The sequence below is a fragment of the Pollachius pollachius genome (assembly GCF_949987615.1).
Source record: "Pollachius pollachius genome assembly, chromosome: 9".
Classification (NCBI taxonomy): domain Eukaryota; kingdom Metazoa; phylum Chordata; class Actinopteri; order Gadiformes; family Gadidae; genus Pollachius; species Pollachius pollachius.
In genome coordinates this window covers 13,377,372-13,403,286 of record NC_136942.1, presented here as the reverse complement: position 1 = coordinate 13,403,286, position 25,915 = coordinate 13,377,372, and the positions used below count along the sequence as shown (strand labels likewise).

The window sequence follows — 25,915 nt, the reverse complement described above, 5'->3', positions numbered from 1 at the left end:
ATATGGCCTTTTGGAAAGGCCATATCTCCCATCTTATTAGATCTACACTCGCAAAATAGACGATGCAGCTTCCTATGGCCTTCAAGCAGAGCACTGAGTTTGACTTGGCCACCACTGCAGAGAAAGCTACTTTATCTTACCTTAGAGTTTGAAGAGAACACTTCATGGGTTAAATACGCAGTAGGAGTCACATATGCTGTGGGACCGCTCACCTTGAGTTGCCTAGCAATCTCGGCGTGGTTATCAAACACCAGGATGTTGACGGCCAGGTCTGAGCGCTCTCGGGACAGCAAGGATGGCCCCTCGATGGCCGACGCCTCCACAGTGAAGTCTTGCAGAGGATGAGCGCACCTGGTGCCGTCCCATACCTGCGGACACAGTGCACCCGTTTGTACCAGGCTGTGGTGGAGGTTAAAGGTGACATATTATACCACCAGGTGTGGGATTAGCCGTTACAAGCCGTTTGGTTTTCTTCAACATCACAGGATTGCGTGTCCACCTAGATGCATACTGGATAGAAGACAATATAAGAAAAATGTGGTTGGCAGTAAATGTGATTTTTAGATAGCCCATATGGGCAGCAGATGAGGCCTTTGGTTAAATATAATCACTGACACATATAGATTGAACTACGTTAAAGACATGCATTTATGTATAAAGTACATCAATGTAGACGGGAAATCAGTTAATTGAAATAAAGTTTTTCGGTTAATTTAGCATGGCTTTTGGTATTCAATGTTAATCTTCGCCTTTATCCAGAATCCAGAATCAGTACAGGACTAGGTTCAGGTGTGCTCCTGATTTTAGATCCAGGTGGCCTACCTTCAGCAGGATGCAGGCGCCATCTACTTGGGCTTTCCACAGCAGCTGGCAATCGAGGTCAAAGTAGGACTGGGGCTGGACGCTGGACAGGTGCACCCTGGGGGTGGTGGGGAGAAGGTCCTGCCTGACGGCCCAGGTACGGAGCTCATTCACGGCCCGCTCATCCTCCGGCTCAAAGTGGAACGACTTGCTGGAGGTCCGGGGAACCACGGCGCTTTCCGGACGCCCGTCGAAGGTCACCACCGAGAAGCCAAAGGTGTTCAGCAGATTGATGGAGCCGCCAAACGCCTGAGTCTGGCAACACCAGAGGAAGAGGAACAACGAAGAAGAGGATGAATTGGAGGAACAATGAGGAAGAGGATGAATTGGGGAACAAGGAGAAACAAGAGAAGGGACGATAAGGAAGAGGATGAATTGGAGAAGAAGGAGGAACAAGAGAAGGAACAATGAGGAGGATGAATTGGAGAACAAGGAGGAACAAGAGAAGGAACAAGGAGAAAGAGGAGGAACAAGAGAAGGAACAAGGAGTTCTAAGAGGAGAAACAAGGATGAAGAGGGCTGATTGGAGGAACAAGGAGTAACAGGAGGAGGATAGCTTAGCATGTACCACTCTCAGCTAGAATGGTACCGAGTTAAATCCCCAATGTATGCAGCTTGTAGGCAACCTTGAGCAAGGGGCCTAACCCGTACCTACTCTTTCATGAAATGCATCCAAAATAAATGCAATGTAAGTCACTTAGGAACCCAAGCCGAATTACAAATGATTAAGCAGTACCTTCACCCGATGCATGCGGATGATGTCACCCAGTTGGAAGATCTTCGGATGGTCCTCTAGCCTCTCGCAGAAGATTGTGCACACAACCTTCTGGTTTGACTGGTCTGTGATCTTCAGGGATGAGCAGTAGTCTGGGACATGGGGGAGTGGGTCGTTACACCGGAGGTCGATGATGACACGGGTGGGACACACAAGTAAGACATATTACAGGTAGACGACTGGGAATACCCGCACCCAGTCAATCAAACAATATTCATACAGTGACTCTGAACTGAAATACCACAGAAAAAAAAAGAATGAGAAAGTTGCTTAAAATTAGTTACAAACAGCTGAATAACAAGAGATACATTTGAGAGGTAGACTAAAACAAACGTCAAATTGATTAGAAAAAGGGTATCCTTTAAGATTTGATGAACATATTATGATGTTATGTTCCACCTGCAGGCTGTTCCAGGTACGCTGTTCCTGAGGAAGCCTCTGTTCCCAGGCTGACTCACCTGTTCCTCTGGTCTTGTAGGGCTGCTTAAAGAACACCACTACCCCATACACGTTGACCACGGCACCTGGTTTCAGATCATCCAGTGGAACGTACGTGTACTTGGAAACCTTGGCAGGCTTGGAGACCTAAATCATGGATACAACGGATAAAGCCCTGCTTCTGACTGATCCACTGTAGTGAAACACATCTGTATACTGCGGAGAACATGTTAGTTACCTTATTTGTTTCACAATGACAGTCTGACATTACAGCACTCCCTAACCCTAAGCCCTCAAAGATCAAGGAAATCTTCGAGACAAACTGGTGCCTGGCTCGGAATGGGAAAATACCCTCCCAGTTTGATTCCATCAGTCAAAGACTGATTGTACTGTGCAGCTTCCAGTTTCTATCAGGAAAAGGCGAGTTTTACTGGGCAGCTCACAGATTCCATCAGTAAAATAATAGTTCTACTGGGTAGCTCCCAGCGCCCACCAGTAGAAAACTATGGTTGGACTGGTTAGCAGTCAGAAGATTGAGGTTGTACGGGGATGATCCCAGTTGCTTCATTACAGCACTAGGCAAAAATAGTTTAGCAACACAAATTTGATGTATTATGAAACAGTTTTTCATGGATATTCTGTTCCAACTTTCCCATCTGGCCTGTCATCTACAGCAGACTAATAGCATCACACATCACCTGTGTGCGTGTGTGTGTGTATAGATGTGCACAGCAGGATTAAACTAAAGGGGAACGCGCATACTCAGCATATACCTGGCCTCCTTTAGCAGATGCTACAAAGAGTGTGTCTGTTCCCATTAGCTGCTAACTGTTCCATTCAAATAAGAGGATGACGAGTTGGCATTGCTTAAAGCACAAACAAATAAAGGGCCAATCAGGGGGCAGACTCAGACCTCAGAGGCGGAGCTCCTCTTGGGCGCTGTGGGAGATCGGCTGACACTGGGAGATAGGGAGCGCAGCACCTGGAGAAGCGGAAGACGGATCTCATGTTCATGGCATGTTATCAGGGATTGTTATTTTGACTGTATCCAGTTTGATGGAATGCAGTTAGTGCCCCGTACAATTAGTCCCGTGTTGAACAGGGTTAAGGTTAAAGTGTACTATGCTTTAAAAGGTGACATATTATACCACCAGGTGTGAGTGTGATTAGCCGTTACCGGCTTCTAACGGCTAATCACACTCACACCTGGTGGTTTAATGTCACCTTTAATGGGAACACAATTGTATTAAATAGAAACACATACTGGAATAGCACATCTTTGTTACTATTGTTAATGATGGACGTAGCAACGCCAAGCAATTTAAATAACACTTGTGTTCTTCAACCTGCACTGCCAGGGGTTAACCGTATGGCCTGTTCGATCTGATGCTAAACATGTAGTGCCCTATCGCGACAGCCAATGCCTCGTCGCTGCACTCTGCCCATGTTGAGTGCTCCAGTGGGAGGGCCGTTGCTTACGTAGAGGCAGGCGTCGTCCCCAGAGAGCAGGAGGTTGCAGGGGTGGAGCTGGTCCTTGTGAGCCGTGGGAGACTTGCCGACAGTGAAGCCAGTCATCACGACCACCTCCTTGAACAGCACAGGAAATAAGCCTGCCAATCAACCAGCCGGCTAGCAAGGTAACCTCCAAGTCAACCGGCCACTTAGCCAACTAACCAGCCATCCAGTCTGTCGGTCAGCTGAGCAGCAAGCAGGGTAATTATACAATAGAGAGATCAAGGAGGGTTGCAGGGAGATAAAGACAGGCTATCCCGGAGAGATGACAGATTTAGGTAGCAGATGTTGCAGCCTAGGAGTTGTTAACCAAGACACTGTAATAAACCAGGCCTGATAAAGACAGCTGAATCAACTGTGCGCTTCTTTTGTGGGGAGTGTGTCATGAGCCTGGCCCTGAATCAGCCTGATACACAGCAGCCTCCCAGTGCCAGCGCACAAAGCCTCAGAAGGAGGGCAGATAGTCAAAGTAATCACATTATACAGAGACACAGAATTATCTATAGCTCTGTGTGATAGCAAATCCCTGCTCCAGTTCTCCTATTTAGAACAGAATTGGACCTCCACGAGGAGAGCTTTACAAGATCTGCCATTTTGCAGAGTAGTTGCAGAGAGGAACCAGAAATAGAGAGATCAGCTGTGTGTTCCAACCCTAGAGCCATTACCAGACTTGCCATTACCAGCCCAACTGATCCCCTATGCCAAACCATCATCACACATTAATACCAAAACTATAGTAATACAACCAACATAGACTAATAAATTATATATCCAGTTTACGCAGAAGCTTTACATTGTGATTGCATATCTTCTCTTTGGCCGTATTAGGCCGGACACCGTGGTCAAGAAGGACAATGTCTCCTTAGATATGTCAGGGATTCTGCTGACCAAACACGCTATATGGAATGTGCTTCACAGAAGGTGTTTGCTCTGTACATACCACTCAATTCAGCACTGTCTGCAGAACAGGTCTTGGATGCTTTGCTGGAGTGAGGATTCTTTTTATTTTGAAGATGATCGCTCTTTATTTTAAGTCAAACGGTAAAACCAACCATACTTTCTGTAAAATGTAGTACACTGAAATATATACTAGCCCATCAGACACTCAAAATTGTTTCCTCTATTGTCAACAGATTTGATTAATAGAAGAAGATCAGCCTGCTCATTTCCTGATGAAATGGGACGTGTGCTATTCTTACGTCTCCAACGCCCTTCGCACATGCACTGCAACCCTGAACTTATGAAGACCAGACCCGGAGGAGCTGTAAATGAGAACGCAAATTGCAGATTCAGTTGGCCCAGACATTGACTTATCCCTGCCGGCTCCCTAGCAGAAAGTCCTTGCAATATGATATTGAGACCATGTGTGAATAGAGCAGGTCATAGCTCGGAGACCGCACAGCGAATTTATCCTGTTGTACGTTCTCCGGTATGGTAGGCGGTGGCGTTCAATACAACAAAAAATAAGAAATCACAGCGTCCGTTGATAAGGTCTCTTTCATAACACTGGCTTAAAACATGTATTACAGAGGCAGCCAAATACATGTTGTATTGATAAATACAAAAACAAGGATTACGGATTAATCTGTAGTAACATCCCCCATCTTGGATATGCCGTTAACAAAGCAATGCCAAAAACCAAAAAAGTATTACCAGTATTTGAGAACACGTCAGGCACGGACAATCTCTTGTTGAGTGCTACATGTGTGAAAGGGCAACTCTGGTAAATGATGAACCTAATGGGCCTGATTCTCTAGACATGTCTTGAGTTTATATGTGAAAATGGCATTCGTGTTGTGAGAGTCTGTACCTATGGAGGTGTTGCACTATTGGGATGCTATGTGGACCCAACAGGGACAGGGATTAGTCTGTACCTATGGAGGTGTTGCACTTTGGGGATGCTATGTGGACCCAACAGCGCCAGGGATTAGTCTGTACCTATGCAGGTGTTGCACTATGGGGATGCTGTTTAGACCCCACAGTACCAGGGATTAATCTGTACCTCCTGGTCTATACAACCTGCTGTGAATGAAGGAGATTGTTATTGTACAATGTGCTATTTGTGTGATCCTTTTAGAGGAGAATGTAATTTGTGTAAAAGGGAATGCAGCCCAGACTGTTGACTTCCAGAATTAGCAGGCGTGGGTGGGAATGATGTGGCTACAGCGGTAGCTCTCATACATTGAGCACCACATTGTTTGTGGTGTGGGCGACTCCAGTTTGTGCCGTTAAGATGGCTACTTGGCGATTAGCTGACAGCACCATGAGTCTACTGCAGGCTTTCTTTGAGAGTACAGAGATGGTCACGGTAAACAGATATCAGTAATGAGGCCATTTTTGAAGAAGACAATATGATGTTGATATAGTGGGATGAGGAATAACAACAAAATATTTGAACATGAATACAGTTGGTAGCCTTCCATACTAAAACAAAATGAAAACACATTACATTTAATAATATATTCAGCCTTTAGCTTTTTCCTTAGTCTCAAGTTCTGGTCAGCAAACTGGCTAACACATAATGCACTTATGACAAGACAATGCATTTTCTTTAAATTCATTTAGATTAATTTAATTAAATAAATGAAAAATCCTCCTGAAATGTTTTCAATGATATAATTTGTGGGTCAAGTTAATTAAGCCACAACTGCATCTAAAAGGACGAAGAATCTTAATTTCGTTGTTGCACCAAATAGTTACTGTTGTTGGATCTGCATAAAACCTGCAGGGAATTGCAGCGGTGAAAGCAGAGCTAATTGTGTTCCCGGTAACGGTAACATTTAGATGCAAAACAAATACATTGTTCATGGTTCATACAGCATCTTACTTTCACAACCAGCAAAATGGTTCTACATCAAATGCATTAATGAATTAAAAAGGCTGACAGAGCACCAGGCTGAGGCTGAATTAACAGCCATTCCAAAGAGATTAGATAACCTATGTGTATACCACTATAAATGAACTATGTAGTAAGATGCATCATTTCCTGATCTGGACTGGAGAAGTCTTTCATAAACATTTAGGAAAGCAGAGAGTGGATATCCTACCCCAAGGCTGACAGCTTCAGAGAAGTCCTTGGCCAGCCCTCCAAACAAGATCACGTTGATGGACCTGTTTCTTGATGACGAGCTACGAACCGACTCTTCATCTGAGAGACAAAGTTATCAAGGGGCTTTTACTCTGAAGTATAAAAGATGATGACCTGTTGAATGAGAACTCCTGTTTACATTTTTTTTTATTGCAATTGTAAAATATATCCCAACACTTGGGGGTGATCTTGGTACCAAAAGAATGACACCTTTGAGAATGTCGTGCAAGTGAAATAATTGATGTGGATACAAGTGGGTTAGAGTAAATAAAGCTAGAACCCAACATAAATTGAAGATTTAATTTATGCCTGAAATAACTCATGTTTTAGATTGAATACAACCTATTGTTGGTAGGTGTTATCCCTATAGTGCTATCGGGTATAGCACATCTGATGATTATCTGGGTCAATATCTGATGCAAATAAAGATAAGTAGAGAAAAGATAAAGTGGTTCTAGTGGAGGTAGAAATCTCGATAAATAAATCAATCAATTGCAAAACAATGCAAAATTTACTATGGAACCGTGATGAGCCACAAACAGGTAGATATCTTGAGAACTGTATGTCATTTTTTTAACCTGACCCCTCTATTGAAAGGTCAGCGATTGTTTGACATCATGTCAAACAATCGGTATTGAAACATACGGCTACCAGATGGCGACAAAGAACCTGTGTTCTGATTGAAGGCAATTTACCTATTTCCTCTAAAACCCTCTCTTAGCTACTATGCATTGATTGTAAACACCATGTTTAGGTGCCCAGACGTGCTCAAAAACAACTTTGATGACAAAAACAATAAAAGGTAAGACCTAATTGTTAGCAGGCGATCCTGAATTGCATGTGTGTGAGTGTGTGTTTGTACGTATGTGTTTGTGCAATCCCTTTATCTTTAGAGTGTAGCTGTACAGAGTGAACGGACAGCCATTGTTAGCATCAATGCAGTACCTTCAATAACGGCCTTCAGGACAAAGTCCTCATCTCCAAGGGAGACCAGTGGGCCTTTCTTAATTACCTTCCCCTGAAAGGAAAAAAACAAAAGGCATTAACGACCAGCATATGTTATGCTACAAGTCACGTTATTTTTGACATGGTGTTATCGTGGACATGTATGATACCATACTATACTATCATTTCAAAATGTGGCAGAGAAAAGTATTTCATGTTGTTTCAAATTGAACAAAGACAAAAGGAAAGAAGACGCAGGATGAATCACAATAACTTTGTATCAACAAGCCCGTGTTGAGAAGCAGGTATCCTGTGGCCATGTCCATTATGTACACACCCTGACAGAGGCCTGGGAGCTGTCTGTGGCTGTGCTGATCCCAGGGATGGGGATCCTGGTTAGGTGGGACCCGGGGTTGGCCTGGTCCACCACCACGCGGCCTGGCATGGTAGTACAAAGTTCTGGGAAAACATAAACCACAAAAGACATCTTTTGACTGCAAAACCTGACATGTACACAATGCACTATTTGAGCTTAAATAACACAGGCCAAGATGGACGACTAGATTTTGAACGGCAAGCCATCCAACTATCGGGTTGTCAATTCATGTCCTCCGCTATAACATGCTGTTCTGCATTAGGGTTGTAACATCCGGGAATTTTCAAAGTTGGACACTTTCCATGGGAATAAACGGGAATTTACAAAATTAAAGGTTGGTTCTTAACAGGGGACTTAAATATAATTGGGGAAAATATATTTTAGCATAATCTTGACTAACACAACCAGATTTCATGGAAGTAAACTTGAATATCTATGCTATTCCTCAATCACGCCAGCACACTGCTTACTGCAGGGCTATTGAGACCACGCCCCCTACATGCACTGTGCATTCCTCCATCACATGTGCACTGATGACTTCTTGGAACCCTGGACTACACTTTGGAGCCCAGAGCATATTTAACTCAAAATTCATGTTTTTGTTCTTCAGTGAAATAATAAAATAATTAGAACTTGTTAAAGTTTGACTTAAAAAGAAATCTGTTAAAATTATGTTTTTTGAGTTTTTGTAGATTTTTAATCGTTATTTTTTTGTGTTATTTTGCATGGATGTCTACTTATAACAAAAAAAATATATATATACAGTGGGGCAAAAAAGTATTTAGTCAGCCACCAATTGTGCAAGTTCTCCCACTTAAAAAGACGAGAGAGGCCTGTAATTTTCATCATAGGTAAACCTCAGCTATGAGAGACAAAAGGGAAAAAAAAAAATCCAGAAAATCACATTGTCAGATTTTTTAAGAATTTATTTGCAAATTATGGTGGAAAATAAGTATTTGGTCACCTACAAACCAGCAAGATTTCTGGCTGTCACAGACCTGTAACTTCTTCTTTAAGAGGCTCCTCTGTCCTCCACTTGTTACCTGTATTAATGGCACCTGTTTGAACTCCTTATCAGTATAAAAGACACCTGTCCACAACCTCAAACAGTCACACTCCAAACTCCACTATGGCCAAGACCAAAGAGCTGTCAAAGGACACCAGAAACACAATTGTAGACCTGCACCAGGCTGGGAAGTCTGAATCTGCAATAGGTAAGCAGCTTGGTGTGAAGAAATCAACTGTGGGAGCAATTATTAGGAAATGGAATACATACAAGACCACTGATAATCTCCCTCGATCTGGGGCTCCACGCAAGATCTCACCCTGTGGGGTCAAAATGATCACAAGAACGGTGAACAAAAATCCCAGAATCACACGGGGGGACCTAGTGAATGACCTCCAGAGAGATGGGACCAAAGTAACAAAGGCTACCATCACTAACACACTACGCCGCCAGGGACTCAAATCCTGCAGTGCCAGACGTGTCCCCCTGCTAAAGCCAGTGCATGTCCGGGCCCGTTTGAAGTTTGCTAGAGAGCATTTGGGTGATCCAGAATAGGATTGGGAGAATGTCATATGGTCAGATGAAACCAAAATAGAACTTTTTGGTAAAAACTCAACTCGTCGTGTTTGGAGGAGAAAGAATGCTGAGTTGCATCCAAAGAACACCATACCTACAGTGAAGCATGGGGTTGGAAACATCATGCTTTGGGGCTGTTTTTCTGCCAAGGGACCAGGACGTCTGATCCGTGTGACGGAAAGAATGAATGGGGCCATGTATCGTGAGATTTTGAGTGAAAACCTCCTTCCATCAGCAAGGGCACTGAAGATGAAACGTGGCTGGGTCTTTCAGCATGACAATGACCCCAAACACACCGCCCGGGCAACGAAGGAGTGGCTTCGTAAGAAGCATTTCAAGGTCCTGGAATGGCCTAGCCAGTCTCCAGATCTCAACCCCATAGAAAATCTTTGGAGGGAGTTGAAAGTCCGTGTTGCCCAGCGAAGGCCCAAAAACATCATTGCTCTAGAGGAGATCTGCATGGAGGAATGGGCCAAAATACCAGCAGCAGTGTGTGAAAACCTTGTAAAGACTTACAGAAAACGTTTGACCTCTGTCATTGCCAACAAAGGGCATGTAACAAAGTATTGAGATGACCTTTTGTTATTGACCAAATACTTATTTTCCACCATAATTTGCAAATAAATTCTTTAAAAATCAGACAATGTGATTTTCTAGATTTTTTTTTTCATTCTGTCTCTCATAGCTGAGGTGTACCTATGATGAAAATTACAGGCCTCTCTCATCTTTTTAAGTGGGAGAACTTGCACAATTGGTGGCTGACTAAATACTTTTTTGCCCCACTGTATACATTTATGTTTGGATATGATACAGTTCGATTAAATTACCGTAAATTCCTAGTTAATTCCCATAAGTTTCAGATTTTTAATATTTCCAAAATCCCCAAGCTTAACTTCCCATGGTAATTTACCGGAAAGTTTCCGGAAATTTACCGTACATAGTCCACCCCTTTGCAACCCTACCCTGCATACATGACTTATCGTCCATCTCGTAAGGCCAGTCCTACGAGGAGCAGGACAATAGGAAACGCTACTTGAGGGGGACACGAAAAGAAGCGAACAAGATACTCTGCAAGGAGCTACGCAGATGAATCCCTATGGGTTGATTAGGGTGAAGTGCAGGTCGCAGCGCTTGCGGAGGCTTCTCCAGCGGATCACGGAGAACAGGGAGGATGCGAGGAGCCCTGGCGGCCATGTTTCCAGCAGGTGGTGTGGAGCTTCTTGTCACAGCGTGTTAGTGTGATTCCAGGGCAGTTGGCCTTGGTAAAGTCACTTAGCGCTACCTAGCGTGGCCAGGGCTGACAAGGCAGGGACAGCCTGGGAGGGGAAGTTAGTCAGCCAATCGTAGCTTCAGCTGCTCAGCCAGCCAGAAAGCAGAGCAGGGGCAGGAGCCGTGCACCGCGGACCAGAGGGAGGAACCAGGGCTGTAGGCCAGTGTGTGGTCGAGAACTAAAGGAAAACTACATTGTGTGAATAAGGTTAGCCTCCATGAATGTGGCTGATGTGTTTTCATCTATGGATCTTTAGGAGCAAAGAAAACAATGTATAGATATGCGGCATATGACACAAATTCACTCTTGCGTAGTATTTCTCTGCTGGCGAGAGCAATAATATAGCCTGCGAGGAGAAAATCATAAATTGAGCGGGCACTAGCAGGCAACTGATGCCCCCGTGCGCACAATTGCTGTCTCTTCCTCGCAAAGTGTTCTGGTGTCGGGATGTCACAAATATGACATGAATGCTTCTGAAGTTAATTAAGTAAAAGTGCTCGCAATAATAATTTGAGTGCCATGTGTTAGTTGTGCGCACGTCTGCAGTCATTTTTGCTAGCAATTTTTACCAGTGATATGCCAACATATATGGATATAGTCCTTACCATAGCCCTGAATAAACTACTTACCAAAAAGGGGTAATCATAAAGCACCATATAAAAAGCCTTCCAAGCGCACCTTTAAGTTGCCCACTCAGCAGTTAGTCATCTATGTCATCTAGATCTCGTGAGCAGGATCTTTATTTATAGATTATATTTTAATATTTATATGTGTTTTCTGAGAACATAGAGGGTCCCGAGGGCCTAGTTTGGATCCTATATGACCGGCCTAAAGCTAATCTATTTACATCCAACCGGAAAAAAATGGCCGCCCGCGCAGAGCCTTATCCTCTACAGGGGCTGTAAAATGCAGCTTTTTAAGTGAAATGGCTGAATTATTAAAAAACAAATACGTAAAGGAGCGGAGGGAAGGCGTTCTCCTGGGGGCAGACATTAGCTTGCTAGAGAGAGAGAGAGAGAGAGAGAGAGAGAGAGAACATGTCTGAGTACTTCAGCAGAGAAAGAGCGAGAGGACGAGAGAGAGAGAGAGATAGCAAGAGAGAGAGAAAGTGGAACAGGGGAAAGGCAAACAGCGTACTACGCACCACATTTGTGGGTACTTTTATCCTGTCGACGACAGGTAAAGAGGACCCTCAGGCCTCGAGGAGCCTTGAGAAATTCAGGTGCTTTGTTTTGACCACATTTCGAACAACTTGAAACAGATTTTCAGCTTAAGCTATTCCTAAGTGTCAGGAAGCTAACTTTTCCAGAAACATAAGTCTACATAAAACTACGGTAGGCAATTTATTTTAGAAGCCTTTAAAAGTCATATTTGTTGAAATTCTCTTAACATCCCGAAAGCAATCAATAAATCAAATGCTCTGACAAATAAAATAAGCAAATCTGGTATCTGTCATAAAGGCATTTAATAAGCCCATCCTAGACAGACAGGTTACCCAGCCAACCGTTCATTCGCCAGAATGAAATGATTGGCCGTTTTAATTATTTCAGTATTCATAGTGGCACTAAAAGGACTTCAAAGAAATAGGATCTCTGCCAAACAACTCACAAACCTATTTTTCAACAGGTCGGTAAACTTAGTGCAAGGGTAAACACATAGGCACAGATGACTTTGAGAAACTAAACCATTTTTAAACTGAGCGAGTCAACTATTTTTAGATATTGGCATTACTTATGTACGTTATGCCAATAAGTGTGGTGCTTTGCCATTCATGAAAGGTTGACCCCAACTTGACCCCCAAAAATGCTTTCGGGTCTTTTTCGCTTTGTACCGAACAGATAGTGGCTAACCATATTCTGAAAGAAGAAAGAAGACAAGGATGTGTCAAACCTAGAGGTGGATTCATGAAACCAATCCACTTGTGTTGGGGTTTGGTTCTCCTTTAATCAGAGACCCAACTAGCCTGGCATCCCCAGCCGAAATTGCAAACTGTAATTAGTCTGGAAGCCCGCCGTTTATTTTCGATTACCAAGGGGCATCACCAATGGGAGCAGACCAAAATGCCTCCGGACACAATTGGACGGGCCTACAAAAATCATAGCAATGAAACGGGCGACGCAGCACTTACAACAAAAGCTTTGAAGGACAATCGATTCTTCTAAGTATACCGTTGGTTTGTTTATCACCATCTTTCAATTGTTGATGAAAATGTTTTTAAGGCGCTCCTATGCCATCTTATTTATGCTCGGTAGAAATAAACTTCTTCCAATTACTTTCGGTAGAATATCTCTATAACAAAACAGGAAACATTGGAGTTGTTGGTAACATCCCAGGCTTTCTGCCGTCCCCCCACAGTACTGATGGGTTCTAGCCTGGGAACCAGATGAATCTCGCAAGCTCATGTTTAATTTGCTCTGCAGATATCTCTAGATACCTAGATTACCAGGTTGCGCTTTGAACTTCAACACAACCGTTGATTTTGATGCTGTTGTAGGCGTTTATCTCTGAGCTTCAAAAGCTACAACACCGTCTTCCTGTGTGAATTTCACCCTTTCTGAAGACCACACATATTTTAAACATCTGTTTTCGTTACCCCTAACTACCAGCTGTACGAGACTCACCGTCATTCTGACAAAGAAACAACCGTCCAACCACATCTTCTCCATCACAGCATTGTTGAGCCAGCTCTCCTTTATGTAGTCATCCCTTTTTACCACATGGTCGCCACAGTAAGTAGAATTATGCTTTTTAAAATCACTCACTGAGCTGGTAAAATAATTGGACTGCCCACTTCCAACCATCAGATCACAGCACCTCCGTACTGACCCCTAAGGCAAACATAATATCATGACCCACAGCAGCCAATCCACCAACACCTAACACTCGGGTCACAGACTCCTCCCCTCAGGGAGCAGACTCAGAGACCTCAGCTAAAAAAGGGCCAGTTTTAGCCAAATCGTCATCCTTCTGCCAACCCTTTTTAAATGGGTCTGTACTCGAGTGTCTCGTGACAGTGTTGCATGATTATATCTTGTGTACGACTGTGTCTATGTATAAGGGGTACAAACGGGGGCAAGGACTACAAATGTGGACTCCAATAAGCAAGCCCTCATCAACCCTTAAAAATTACAAACATGTTCTGAAATAGTTTTATAGTTATTTTTTGGACATTATATAGATAAATTATAAATCATGTTGAAATGTGTTTCGGAGCAGGATATATAATTAATTAACCAAAAATAAAGCCCCCGCCATTTCCCAGTCATGCATTTAGTTGGGACTAAATGCCCAACTAAATGAAGGGGCGGCTTAGCTCAGGAGGTAGAGCAGTTGTCTTGTAACCGAAAGGTTGCTGGTTCTGGTGTCGATGTGTCCCTGAGCAAGACACTTAACCGTATCTGCTCCTGACGAGCTGGCTGTCGCCCTGCGTGGTTGACTCTGCCGTCGGTGTGTCAATGTGTGTATTAACCGATGTAAGTCGCTTTGGATAAAAAGCGTCTGCTAAATGCCCTAATTGTAATTGACTAAAAAAGGTCAGGTTCTTCCTAGGTTCGACATGTTTTACAATAACGACATTAACGCATGACTATCTATCTACCAGATCACTTTTTAAACCAGGTTGTGTGTGCTATGGTCTGACCTGAAGAGCGTCAGACCCTAGGGTCTGACCTGAAGAGGAACTTGGGGATCTGCTGACATAAATAGGTGAACTGTGGTACCACCGCCTCACATCCACTGGCAAAGAGAGCAACACGCCTGAAAAGATGCTATGGAGAGAGAGAAAGAGAGAGAAAGAGAGGGAGAGAGAGAGCATTTGAATTTAGTTGGCATTTTTGAAATACGTCAATATGAATGACTAATGGTAGAGAAAATGTGACATTAAGCAAAATGCCAAAGACAATTATTTAAGCGTTGGTTTGTGCAATTACCCGAGGCAGGTGTTTTAACAATCATTGAAACTGTTGTGAGAGGTTTCAGAAGTACAATTATATAAATGGGAATAACTGCTTCTCACATATATTAAAGGAACTCTCAATAAGTAGAATAAGTAGACACCCAAGTAACCCTCAGAAGAGGATCTGGAATCATCCGCTCCTCTACTCCGTAGAGGAGCGGATGATGTTCCATTGTGCCACTGCACTGACTGACTGCACATGCTGATGGCTCTTCCATTGTTCCACTGAGTTGACTGTATCTGCTGATGGTCTCATCATTCATGCTCCTGTCACATCTGCCTGATGTCAGCAGCCATGCGAGGCAGCCATGTCACAGCAGCCCATGAGGATGCGCAGTGGCAGCAGGGGGCTGTCGGATCAGTGGCAAGCACTGGAAAAGCGAGCTGACATCTTCAGTCAAATAGCAGGCCACTGCCAAGATGACATAACCGAGGCCTTCAGAGCCTTTTGGTGAAAAGTCACGGATGCCTGGCAGACACGGGGGGGGGGGAAGGGCAACTGCACAACGCATGTACTGTTCTGGTGCCTTTTCCACATGCATCACAGGACCAGAGCAAGAACCAAGCCGGTTCTAGTACATTTCATACATATACAGGCCCACATTATATGACACGGGCTCTAGGAATACTCCTAAATTCATTCAAATTAAGCAGTCTGCTGAAGGAGCATTGCCTCCTCCATTTTATCGAATGGGTGGACACTACATTCAGTAATTGGAGCAGAAAACAACCAAAAAAAAATGAAAGGGTAGTTAAGATCAAGCCATTAGAAAATAGTCGGATGATCAAATTATCATTCCTTAGTTTTGTAGTTGAACATTATTTGAATATTCTGATAGCACTTTGACAGCTGCCATCCAGTGTGAGGATACGCAAGCCAATAACCCCCAGTTATAGAAGGATTTTAATGATGAATGTAATTAGCAGCTATTTCAACGTTCAACGAGTCCAAAAGACACCAAAAAGATAGGCCTACTCTCATACTTTGAAAATCGGGTGCATTTTGAAACTTTTAGGCTGCATTGAAGCTCTGCCGTAACCCAGTTGAACTCTGACAGATGAGGGATCCGACAGCCCAGCTTAAAAAGATCACGTGTTATGTTGTTATCCTATTTAGCGTTCATAAAATAACACATTTGTTTTACCAATTCAACCACTTTAGAAATTAAAAGGAAAAACGATCTGTGATAAAATTCTGCAGCATTCGTCTCCTCCTGCTACGTTACAGGCAGTTCATCTTTTTTTCTTGCATCTTCTCGCCATTGAATATTCGGATATTCGTCTCGAAACCTAACGAATATTTCAAGCTTGAAATGATGTATTCGGGCCAACCCTAATGCTAAGCTTACACAAATTACTGGGGGCTAAACCAGGGCTGGGGCTTCCAACAGGGCCATGACCTGTCAATTTTCACAGGCAGGAAAATAAGTAGTAGTATCCTCTGCTCCAGCAGCTAAAGACCAAATTATATAGTACTACAAGCGGCGAAAAGGCACTGTAGCTAGCCTAAATCATGGCTCTCTACCCTTCATACCATTTATTGGTTACATTTATCGTTCTGCATCAGTTATTCTGAGTATAGTCCAGCAAAGCTTGTCAAAACCTCAACGAAGATCAAGAATGGACCAGAAAACCTTGAAGAAAAGACAAAGCAGTCCATCAGCCTGAAGTGTGGTTACCGTTTTGGATGGGTTCATGTAACCATGGTGACGGCCGCTTTTGACTATGAAACTGACAGTTTCTCACTGTATACCTACATAAGCATTTTAACATAAGTATCTTCCACTATCTTGGTGTGAGATAAAAGTCTGGAGCACATCAGAGAGCGAGGAGGCAATAACAGCCTTCAGAGAGACAGCCCTGCAATGCGTGGAGATTAGACAAGCAGGGAATCATGTGCATAAAGAGAGACGGGAGATGATAAGTGGCTTATTAATTCCATAAGCTTCCCACTGTGAGTGATCACATGGAGTTAATTTATTCTATCATAACGCTGCCCAGGGCTCTTCTATCACTGTCAGAGCGACGCTATGCGCATTGCCGGACAGGACCTCTGTCTTCTTTACAGGTGGCCATGACCGCTTCCACCGCAGTGAATGTTCTCAGGAACTGATGGATTCAAGTAAACATGAGCTTTAATCGGCAAATTAGGCTTCAGATAGGCCTATGGTTCTGTAAAAACTCCACAAATCCAGGTTTTTTAGCAAAACATCTGTTGGTATATTAATTAACAGTATTATGAATGATCCAATTAATATATTTTGTTTATCTTCTTTAGATTGCCATTTAAGAAGAAGAATAACAAATAATACTAGCCGTTTGAAAGGATGAAATGTACCCAAAAAAGCAATTTGTACCTTTACAAATACTGGTCCTGTGTTATTCAATTGCTCTCCTGTTTTCTGGTGGAAATCATTTTTGTAATCAAAATATATGCAGGGGGAACAGGGTGAAAAACAGTAGCCTATGTAGTTTTCAGGTAGAAAACGTGACTTGTTGGACGTAACTTAATGAATCATAAGGTAATTAAGATGTAGTTATTGTGCAGCTAACTTTTGATGAACTACCCAAAACAGACATGTGTAATTCCACACCAGTTAGACTGATCAGCTCTATCAGGCGGTGGTTTTCATTCAGCTTTGGTCTGTGAACGTTGATACTTAAACTACACTGTTGCACATCACACTTACACCTACTGGGTCATATATATCACAGCTAATATGTCGCTTTATTGAATAACTGTAAGAACAATAAGCTAGCCAATTGTAACAAGGTGCTGTCGTAAGCTAGCAAACTTATGTGGAGACGTATCAAAGTGCACAACTACAATTACAAGATCGTCCAGCTCCCAGTGCATTTTACGGACTATTAACGTGTTTGATAACAGTTACATGAGAACAGTGGATTTCTTATCGACTAGATAAATACCACCGTGAAATAAATGATAGGGAATATTAGCAAACTAACGTTAGCCCCAGTATGTTAGTCAACTAATCCACTCACCAAGTTCCTTGCTACGATAACCGCATGTCACATCTAGCTGTAAGCACGTTTCCGTTTCGTCAATGCAGAAATTAAAGTAGAATAATATATTATTCACACCGCAAGGAACTTAATGTAGTTCAACAGAAGAGACACTCGTTTCCCTCGTTTAGGTTCGAATTGACAGGCTGCAGTAATGCGCATGCGCATGTTTTGCTGGCAACTTCACTGACGCAAACAAAACAAAGCAGACACGCGCGGTAATTTTTTTACAACTATATAAATATTTGACATGATGAATTTTTCGGATGTGGATGATGTGTTAGCATTCACTTCATTGTGTCAAAATAGAAATAATATTTATGCGTCTATGACTTTGTGGACCTTAGATAATGACATCTCCCTGTGAAGTGGTCTCAGTGTTAGACTTGCTTGAAAAAATAACACATAAGACAGTAGCCTACCTTCCTAAATCGATTCAGGAAATCCCACAATCTGCTCCATAATAGTTGCCTGCTCGATGCTCGCTAGACTAACTTTATCGTCATCAAAAGGAGGCGGAACCTACTATGATCTTCTATACTGCAGATAAGAAACATTCATTTGATTATGAATAAGCATCTTATTTTATAGATGTCCGCATCTATAAATAATTAATTAAACGTGATGTATTCCTTGAAATAAACCAACTGTATAAGTAATACAGTGTTGGGGAGTAACAGAATACATGTACCGGCGCTACGTATTCAGAATACAAATTATAGCTAACTGTATTCCGTTACAGTTACAATTTAAATAGTTCGTATTTAAAATACAGTTACATTGTTGAAATCAATGGATTACATGACGATGCTTCTGTTTCAGCAGTTTATTCGTGCTTTCACACCAACAGCATAGTGAAGTGCGCACTAAACGAGTTTGGTCCCATTGGTTCGGTACGTTTGCGTTGGTGTGAATGCAACCACCTCACTTCGATGTGAACCAAATCAGCCGACCGAGACCTCCCTGAACAGCTGGTCTCGGTTCGCTTCCAAACGAACCCTGGTACGGTTCGCTTGAGATGTGAAAGCGAACGCACCTCGGTCCGATCCAGTTCTACAAAGCATATGCCTCTTTGGACGCAGCAGGCACCCGCTCAGCCGCGCGCATTATGGGAATTATTGTTTGATTAGCGGTAACTCCAAGCATAACAGCAAATTGTCGGACCGTCGGGGAATTTGGACAGATGCCCACATAAAACGTATGCTGGAAAACACACATAAAAATGCCGATGCATTTAACACATTCACCACCAGGACCAGGATGAGGGAGAAGGAGTTCGACCGGTCCACTACTGTATGATACAAATCAATATCACAACGAGTGCAGCCCGCTGGATATCCATGATTATTTAGCCTACTTTCACAGACGCTTTCACCAACTTTTTTATCTTTACTCCGCCCCAGACCTTTCTGTCCAATGATTGAACGATCTTCTCTCTCTCTCTCTCTCTCTCTCTCTCTCTCTCTCTCTCTCTCTCTCTCTCTCTCTCTCTCTCTCTCTCTCTCTATTTTAAGGCGATTTTATAGGCAACACCTATGCACTTAGCTCAGTGAAAAAAATGTTAGATGTAATAGCAAATATTTTTCGCATGAACCTACCCTTATAGTCTTTGTTCCACTACAGCAAATTATATAAAATAGTGCACTTTCAGGGAGACTTGGGCCTAACGCACTCAGCCAGTTTAAACAGAAGAACACACCAGAATAGGCTTGTTTAGTAAGCAGGATTTGATGCCGCATTCCTACACTTATAAAATGCAATTCATTGTGGAAGTAATCCAAGTATTCAGAATACAATACTCAGATTGAGTAATGAAACGGAATACGTTACATATTACATTTTTGCCATGTATTCTGTATTCTGTAACTGGATACATTTTAAAATTATCCTTCCCAACACTGCCTGTAGATATGAGATAAAAAGTACAATTTGTCAATTTGAGTAAAAGTAACAAACACTGTAAGAGTGAAAGGCACTTTGTACTACTGCTGATGTATTGTTGAGCTTGTTCTGCTTTGCACTATTAATAACACAATAAGAAATCCGGTTTCCTGGATCCTATTGGCCGCCAGTTTACGGTCACCAGTTTAAATAGTTCTACCGGTCAAGATGTTTGAAGCATTCTGGCAGAGCCGGCCCTCCCTACACGCGAAATAAGCGGCCGCAAGAGACCCCCCTTTTTTTCTTTCTTTTTTATACACAAAGCAATTTACTTAAAGGAGAAATCCTCTTTAAAATGGATCTGGGATATGTTTGGTATGATAACGAGTTGGAATGCTCGTTTGGGAGTAAAAAGGCGCATATAGACGCATTCTTAAATTGGCTGTTTTTAGCGGATTCAATCAAAACGCTATAAACTTGGAACGATAGGGGCATGTCTCATGGTAAAAACTAAATGGCCTTTTTTAATAAATAATCTGTACACTCACAAAGTTATCAATGCCTCTTTTAATATGTTAAGACCCTTATTATACTAGCAAAGAAGTATCGGGCTACTTCTAGCCTTGTAAGTGGTTTAAAATAGATATTTAGTTTTTACCATCAGACACTCCCCTATTGTTCCGAGTTTATAGCGTTTTGATAGAATCGGCTGAAAACAGCCAACTTAAGAATACGTCTATATTGTTTTCTCATATTAGTTTAAGAAAACAATGGTGGAGTTAAGAATTTTTACCGTGTCTCTGCCCCATAGACTGTTTGTCCACTGGTTTGACTTACCCCAAATTGGCAACCGCAATGATGAGTATACGGTACATGACGAAGCTACCTTTGTCCGACATCGCCTCTCTCCCGCTCTCTCCCCCAGGGCCGGTTCTAGCCCTTTGGTAGCCCTAGGTGAGCTTGAGTTTTGCGCCCCCCGATCCCATAGCGAGCAGAGCGTTGTCCTGTTAATTGACATTAGTATACTAAACATCACTGAAGACACATATGCATGGACAACAAACAACAGAAAAGCTTCAGAACATTTTCTACATTTACAAAATTCAGACAGTAAAGTAAAAGTAGAAATGTGGTAAGTGTGTAAGCTTTACTTTGACTGTTTCAGTGAGTATACTTAATAAGTAGTAAAATAATTGCGGCAAATCATGTTCAAAGAGGTACGGATAAAAACCGTAAGGGTTATGAATGCATACAGTTGCATGTTCTCTGTGGCAAAACTACTCTATCAACCGCAAAGCAGGGCCCCAAAATGATCCTGCTTAGGGCCCCCAGGTGTACAGGGCCGGCCCTGCATTCTGGCGTAGTAGTTCAAAACCATTTTGGCCTATGACCTTCTAGCAATTAAAATGTTTGCGACCCCAACCTTTACTTTTGTGCATCTGCTTCCACACACTGTGCTTACCCAATCAACATATTCTGGTAGTATCACCGTCCCGATTAACAAAATCACATCGATCTAATAAACACTAGTTTGCTTGTAGATTTAAATCATTAGGCAGTTAGTTTGTATATCAGGACGTTTATTTAATCATAAAAAAAGGGTAAATAGAGGATCAAATATCTATAGCTTATGTCAGCGCAATCTCCTGCAAACCCATAGGCCATGCATATCAGGGGACACTGAGTGAGGTCCCAACATTGGACATTTGAGGACTTAAAGGTAAGTTGTTTTGTTGCCACCCAATATAGGACCACAAAGTAATATTTAAGGTCTGAAGGATGGCACCTGACCTAACCTGTTTGTTGTAGCATTCTAATTATACAAAAAAGCCTTGCAGTCTACTAAACGTCTGGGTTATACATTATCAAATGTGATCTGTAATAAAGCCAACATCCACAGCAAATCGTCTTCATTCAAGATAGATAGAAAACGCAGCCATCACAGAGGAAAAGGATCGATTGAGAGATAAGCAGAGGTGAATCGCCCCTTGGTTAACATATGTGCGCCAGTTCCTCAAAAATAACTGCTCATTCATGCTAATTAGCAAAGCACCAGGGTTCTTACACATCTCCACCAGCCAGGCTAGCCTTTATGTTGGGGGCTGATGTGGTGGTGATGTCATTACAAGTAGTAAAGCCTGGGATGAGCATCACCACCAGATTAGTGACTGCTTCATTAAATTGAAAAACTCCAAACGACAACACTAGGGTTCAGTGATAGAGAGTGTGAGTCTCTTCTTTATGTGCTTTATCTTCCTCTGCCTTTCCTCTGTAATAAGGCCGGGCTCATTACTCAGATGTAATGAGTTTCTCTGTGGCGTTGCAGGACCGCTCCTGTAATCTGCAGTAAATTGGTCGGCGCGCCGTGCTTTATGCCTCTCGTTGGCCTTGACGGTCGGCAAACGATTAGACCAATAAAGAACATACCTGTTGTTTTGTGTTCAGGCCCGGCGGTGGTGAACAGCATGCTGTGATTCCTGTTAGTATGGCTGCCCAGGGCTGCGGTTGGCCTTCAGAGACCTGGGGAGACCTACGACCTTTGAGTTCCTTTTTATAAAGACAGTGAGAAGGAAGTCTCTCAGGGCCTTTTACATGCACACTTGTGTGTGGACAGATCTAGATGGTGTGTGTGTGTGTGTGTGTGTGTGTGTGTGTGTGTGTGTGTGTGTGTGTTTGTGTGTGGGAGTGGTTGTAGGTGTGTATGTGTATGTGTGTGTATGTTAGTAACTTTTCTGTTTATGCTTGATCAGACAGTCACATCTGACAACATTTAGGCCTTTCGTATTTTGTAATTTAAATTGTGTCCTTTTTCCTGTTTTTGTATGTGTGTGTGTGTGTGTGTGTGTGTGTGTGTGTGTGTGTGTGTGTGTGTGTGTGTGTGTGTGTGTGTGTGCACTTGATTTAACAAGCTGATCACGTACCGAGTCACCTACTAGCACATAATTCCAGTATCCCAGTAACCCAGTTAAACTGAGTAGTCATTTAGGGGCATATCTGGATGAGGTCATCACCAAAATGAATGTCTTACACGTGATTGGCTGTGACAGACTGTTAGCAATTAATTCAGCTTTCATAGGAAGTTAATAAAGTTAAAGCATCTCTATAGTTAATATATTCTGCACAAAGACAGCTGCCCTGCCTGCTTAATTCAGCATAAAAAAAAACATTTTGTCTTATTTGTGTAAAACATTAAATATACAAATGAAACATGAATACATTATGCAAACGTAATCACGCTTGCTTTGGAAAGAATCTCTTATACAGAGACAGAGGAACCAACTATGAAGCAAAGGATCCTTGGAAGGCATCATTTCCTGAGCACAGGCAGCAGATGGTCCGCTATCCATCTTCTCAGGACCCATGGACAGACCGAATTTGACACAAGAGGCCCCTAACTGCCTGCAGCCCAGCCTCCATAAATAAAATACATGCCCCCAAAAGCGGATCCATGGGGGGTGTTGTGGGGGGAGACAGTAGACCGGCTGCTCTTGCAGCACAACAACAAACAGAGAGAATCGGATTAACCTCCGCCTGAACACAGCAGTGTGAGGGAGGGCCGTATGGCGTACAGACAGTGATGGACTGGCCACAGCCAGGAAAGGCTCCTCTCCAACTGCTGGGGGGGCCACAGAGGGAGGGAAGGTTTCCCTGGATTCTCATGGAGAAATGTACTGAGAAGAAACCCATCAAGATCCTACCCTGCCGCCCTGGCCTCTTCCACCCACCGCCGTGTCCATATGACATCTAGTGCTGTCTGAGCATTACGCCGTGACGCTCTGCCAAGCACTGCTGGCTCCTTTGGAGTATATGTCTGGTTTGGTACATGCTTTGATGGGAGACCAGTTTGTGCTAGAGGTGTTGAAGGGCCAATGGGGGGGTGCTCAAACTTCAGGCCTATGTATATCCCCAATGCCTAAGGACAGGTAGGTGGGGGGCTATGTGCTGTCGAGGTGCACCCTCTTTCAGATGAGACGTTAAACCGAGGTCCTGACTCCATGTGGTCACTAAAGATCCCAACCTAACTTTTGTATTAACACGTCCCCCCGGGCTCTAAATTGTTGGAATCATTTGTGTGATCACACTGTGATAGCAGTGTGTGGTGAGTGGCTGACATACATCACCCTTGGTGATGAACAGCATTTCCCTCACACACACACACACACACACACACACACACACACACACACACACACACACACACACACACACCTTGCAAAAAAGGGCTATATTAATGCAATTAATGTTTTTTTATTATGAATGGACACAATACACTGAGATGCATATCCATATCAATTATCATTGGATGTCTTTGATCCGCATACAGTGGGAGGGAATGGGAAAAGATGGAGGGAGGAGGTGGAGAACATGCAGAAACAAGGGGGTGGTGAAGCAGGTGGCAGAGGGGGCAGAAAAGGGGAGGAGGAGGAGATGAATGGGGATGGCTCGGCAGTGTAAGAGTTAACAGGGCTGGGTTCTGCAGAGGAACTGGGTTCTGTCATCCATCAGAGGAACCTGATGAAGCTAGCTTTGTGCTTTGAAGTGTAGAAAAAGGGTTTTAGTGTGTCTTGATGAGAAAAAAACACATTCTGATAATGCCTTCACCATAGGAGGTGGAGAGAGATAAAGGCTTGAATGTTCTTCTGTCGTCTATCCCTCCCTTCCTTCTTGTCCCATTCCTTCCTTCTGTCCTTCTTCCCTCCTTGCCTACCCCGCCTCCACACATATTCCCAGGCCATCAGCAAGGTAAGCCCCAGTCTACCTGTAAAGGGGAATCAATCCTTCTAAATATGTATTTAAGTGGTTAATTTCATGCTCTAACTGCCTTGCCCAAGGGCTACCTCATCGAAGAGACAACATCTACAGTGACCTCAACTGACATCCAGTTAAAGTGAGTTTAATTATTGTCATCAATCCATCACTTCAACTCAGTGGTATTGTAAACGTAATGTACATGTCATTTAGGTGGCTGAAGGAGTCCTGGGGAAACAAATCTTGTTAGTTTTACTCACTGCTCAAATCTATCAGCTAAATTAGACTGCAAAGAGGCTGATCGATCACATTAATAAAACATTTCTGAGTCTAAAATATTTTCACCCGGTAATTGCCATAGATTGATAGTATCAGGGAGTTGTGTGGTAGGATTTCTTTCTCTGATCAATGATAATGGGATTTTCCAAATTGGCACTCAATATTAACAGGATAGCAGCATTTTTGTTTTATTTTAATTGAATTAAGAAAGATAGACTGCTGTCATCTAGTTATTATAGGAGCAATATATAGGTGGTTTTATATAGATAGCAAGAAAACAATCACTAATTACGTAAATTACCATTTAAAGTGTAGTTATTATTGAGTGAGGCTGTTGATGTATATATCTTATATCTTCTTGGCTCTAGAACCTTCACACAAACTTAAACTTTAGAAGCACGTGTGAAATCTTGTTTCGCCAACTCTTTCTGCAAGAAAGAAAATATTAAAACAAGAATCACCAATCAACCAACCACGATAACAACCACCACCACCAGAAAAGTATAAAGTGCCACCCCACCCTTACCAGGATACAGTTTCCATGGGAACAGCTCAGCACAGAGCCCCAAGTGTGTGTGCGCCGCCGGTAACCTTTCAACAGCGGAATCAAAAGCAGAGCTGACCTCTGTGAGACGTAGCCCTGCTTCAAGCTCTCTCCTGGCAGGGAATCCACAGGAGAGGAGTTCAGAGAGACAAGCAGTTCACATGACGCTCACCTGAAGTCTGCCAGCCAATATACTCCTGCATCCCTCTGGGGGTCCGGGGGAGGTCAGCCCTCGAGTGGTTCTTAGCAGACGTCAAAAGGCCATAGGTCAGGAGAGGGTGTTGTAGCGGGTGGATGCGCTTCAAATCTCTGAGACGGCTGTGTCTCCACAGGGCTTCTGAGTGTAATGCTGCGTTGTGGATCCTGATTTAATTGGCCCAATGCGTTGATGAAGCGGAGGGAGGAGATGGCTGGACAGTTCTGAGGCTGCTTCCTGTTTACACTGCAGGCCACATCCATCATGGCCGCTCCTATCATTAAGCCACCACAGCCATATTTCAGCACTCACATTACCACCGCTTCAATGTATCCCGCACTGGGACTCGAGGCATGAAGGGCTGGATGTAAACAAGATAAAAGGGGAAGTTAGTGGGTGTCGTTTGTAAACATTGAACTTAGCATTCATCATCTTATATC

The 25,915-nt window shown here is 43.0% G+C and overlaps 1 protein-coding gene across 2 annotated transcripts in view; it reads right to left on the bottom strand.

Annotated features, from left to right (window-relative positions):
• The window catches only part of pot1 (protection of telomeres 1 homolog), a 32,631-nt gene extending 14,684 nt beyond the window's left edge, over positions 1-17,947 (bottom strand). Inside the window, exons 1-11 of one of the 2 annotated variants that reach the window (XM_079743520.1) lie at positions 17,806-17,929; positions 14,488-14,614; positions 7,957-8,078; positions 7,620-7,692; positions 6,634-6,734; positions 3,554-3,661; positions 2,988-3,056; positions 2,095-2,221; positions 1,598-1,728; positions 823-1,116; positions 213-368 (exon numbers count right to left, since the gene is read on the bottom strand). In XM_079743520.1, the coding sequence (XP_079599646.1) occupies positions 213-368; positions 823-1,116; positions 1,598-1,728; positions 2,095-2,221; positions 2,988-3,056; positions 3,554-3,661; positions 6,634-6,734; positions 7,620-7,692; positions 7,957-8,064 (1,167 nt within the window). In that variant the 5' untranslated portion in view covers positions 8,065-8,078; positions 14,488-14,614; positions 17,806-17,929. Of the gene's footprint in view, positions 1-212; positions 369-822; positions 1,117-1,597; positions 1,729-2,094; positions 2,222-2,987; positions 3,057-3,553; positions 3,662-6,633; positions 6,735-7,619; positions 7,693-7,956; positions 8,079-14,487; positions 14,615-17,805 lie in introns of both variants that reach the window. The other variant, XM_079743521.1, reaches the window with a different exon arrangement.
• Between the last annotated feature and the right edge of the window lie 7,968 nt (positions 17,948-25,915).